At 58.8% G+C, this 1,619-nt stretch overlaps 1 protein-coding gene across 1 annotated transcript in view; it reads left to right on the forward strand.

Annotated features, from left to right (window-relative positions):
• Nucleotides 1-300: 300 nt before the first annotated feature.
• The window catches only part of LOC104916024, a gene marked incomplete at its 3' end in the record, with an annotated part of 5,968 nt that continues 4,649 nt past the window's right edge, over nucleotides 301-1,619 (forward strand). The window contains exons 1-2 of the mRNA XM_019611153.2: nucleotides 301-1,159; nucleotides 1,445-1,572. Of these exons, the coding sequence (XP_019466698.1) occupies nucleotides 1,089-1,159; nucleotides 1,445-1,572 (199 nt within the window). The remainder of the gene's footprint in view (nucleotides 1,160-1,444; nucleotides 1,573-1,619) is intronic.

Genomic DNA, 1,619 nt, shown 5'->3' on the forward strand with positions numbered 1-1,619 from the left:
CCCTCACCCCATTTCCACCCCCACCCCATCACCCTCTCCAACTCATTCCTACCCCCACCCCATCATCACATCCATCACATTGTCACCTCTGTTTTATTGTCACCCCCACCCCATCATCACATCCATCACATTGTCACCTCTGTTTTATTGTCACCCCCACCCCATCGTCACGTCCATCACGTTGTCACCTCCGTTTTATTGTCACCCCCCCCACCCATTGCCACCTCCGCCCCATTGCCACCTCCGCCCCATTGCCACCCCCGCCCCATTATGGCCACCCCCGCCCCATTGTCACCTCTACCCCATTGTCACCTCCACCCTACAGCCACCCCCGCCCCACTGTCACCTCTGTCCCTTTCCTACTTCTGTGTGATGCCCAGCCCCACCACCTCCATCCTGCAGCCCTGTCCCCTCGTGTCACCTCTGCTCCCCTTTGTGTTGTCCCCTCGTGTCACCTCTGCTCCCCTTCATGATGTCCCCACGTGTCACCCCTGGTCCCCTTTGTGTTGTCCCCTCATGTCACCTCCATTCCTTGTGATGTCCCCTCGTGTCACCTTCACGATGTCCCCGTATGTCACCTCTGCTCCCCTTTGTGTTGTCCCCACGTGTCACCTCTGGTCCCCTTCATGATGTTCCCCCATGTCACCTCCATTCTCCTTCATGATGTCCCCTCGTGTCACCTCTGTCCCCTTCATGTCCCCCCATGTCACCTCCATTCCTTGTGACATCCCCTTGTGTCACTCCTGCTCCCCTTTGTGTTGTCCCCCCATGTCACCCCATTCCTTGTGATGTCCCCTCGTGTCACCTCCATTCCCCTTCATGTCCTCCCCAATTGTCACCTTCCTTCTCTCTTTTATTGTCCCCTCGTGTCACCTCCGTTCTCCTTCACGATGTCCCCGTGTGTCACCTCTGCTCCCCTTTATGTTGTCCCCCCATGTCACCTCACCTCCATTCCTCCTGATGTCCCCCCGTGTCACCTCCCCTCTCCTGTCACTGCGTGACCCCCCGATGTCCCCACACGTCCCCTCCTGACCCCCCGATGTCCCCACAGTTGTGTGTTACAACGGTGGCACCCACGACGGCATCAAATGCCTCTGCCTCTCCAACTTCTATGGGCCGCAGTGCGAGTTCCCCATCGACACCATCGACACCTCCCTCTGTGAGTGCCTCCGCCCTCTTCCTCCTCTTCCTCCTCTTCCTCCTCTTCCTCCTCTTCCTCCTCCTCCAACTCCCTCTTCCTCTCCCTTTTCCTCCTCCTCTTCCTCCTCATCTCCCTCTCCCTCATATTTCACTTCCTACTCCTCTTCCTCTCCCTCCCTCTCCCCCTCTCCCTCTCCTTCCCCCTCCGTCTCCCTCTGCCTCCTCTTCCTCCTCCTTTTCCTCCTCTTCCTCCTCCTCTTCCTCCTCCCCCACCCCTGGAGGACCAACCCTTTTCTCCCCACAGCGTCCTCCAGCACCACGGTGGCTGCGGCGGATCTGGACGTCACCATCACCAACTTCAACTACACCGAGGAGTTGGAGGACCAACAGTCGGAAGCGTTCCTCGAGTTTGGGGAGCACTTCCAGAAGGAGGTGAGAACCGTTCCTCGGGTGGGAGGAGGTTGGGGGGGTCACTTCCG

This window comes from Meleagris gallopavo, unplaced genomic scaffold (assembly GCF_000146605.3).
Source record: "Meleagris gallopavo isolate NT-WF06-2002-E0010 breed Aviagen turkey brand Nicholas breeding stock unplaced genomic scaffold, Turkey_5.1 ChrUn_random_7180001865795, whole genome shotgun sequence".
Taxonomy (NCBI): Eukaryota; Metazoa; Chordata; class Aves; order Galliformes; family Phasianidae; genus Meleagris; species Meleagris gallopavo.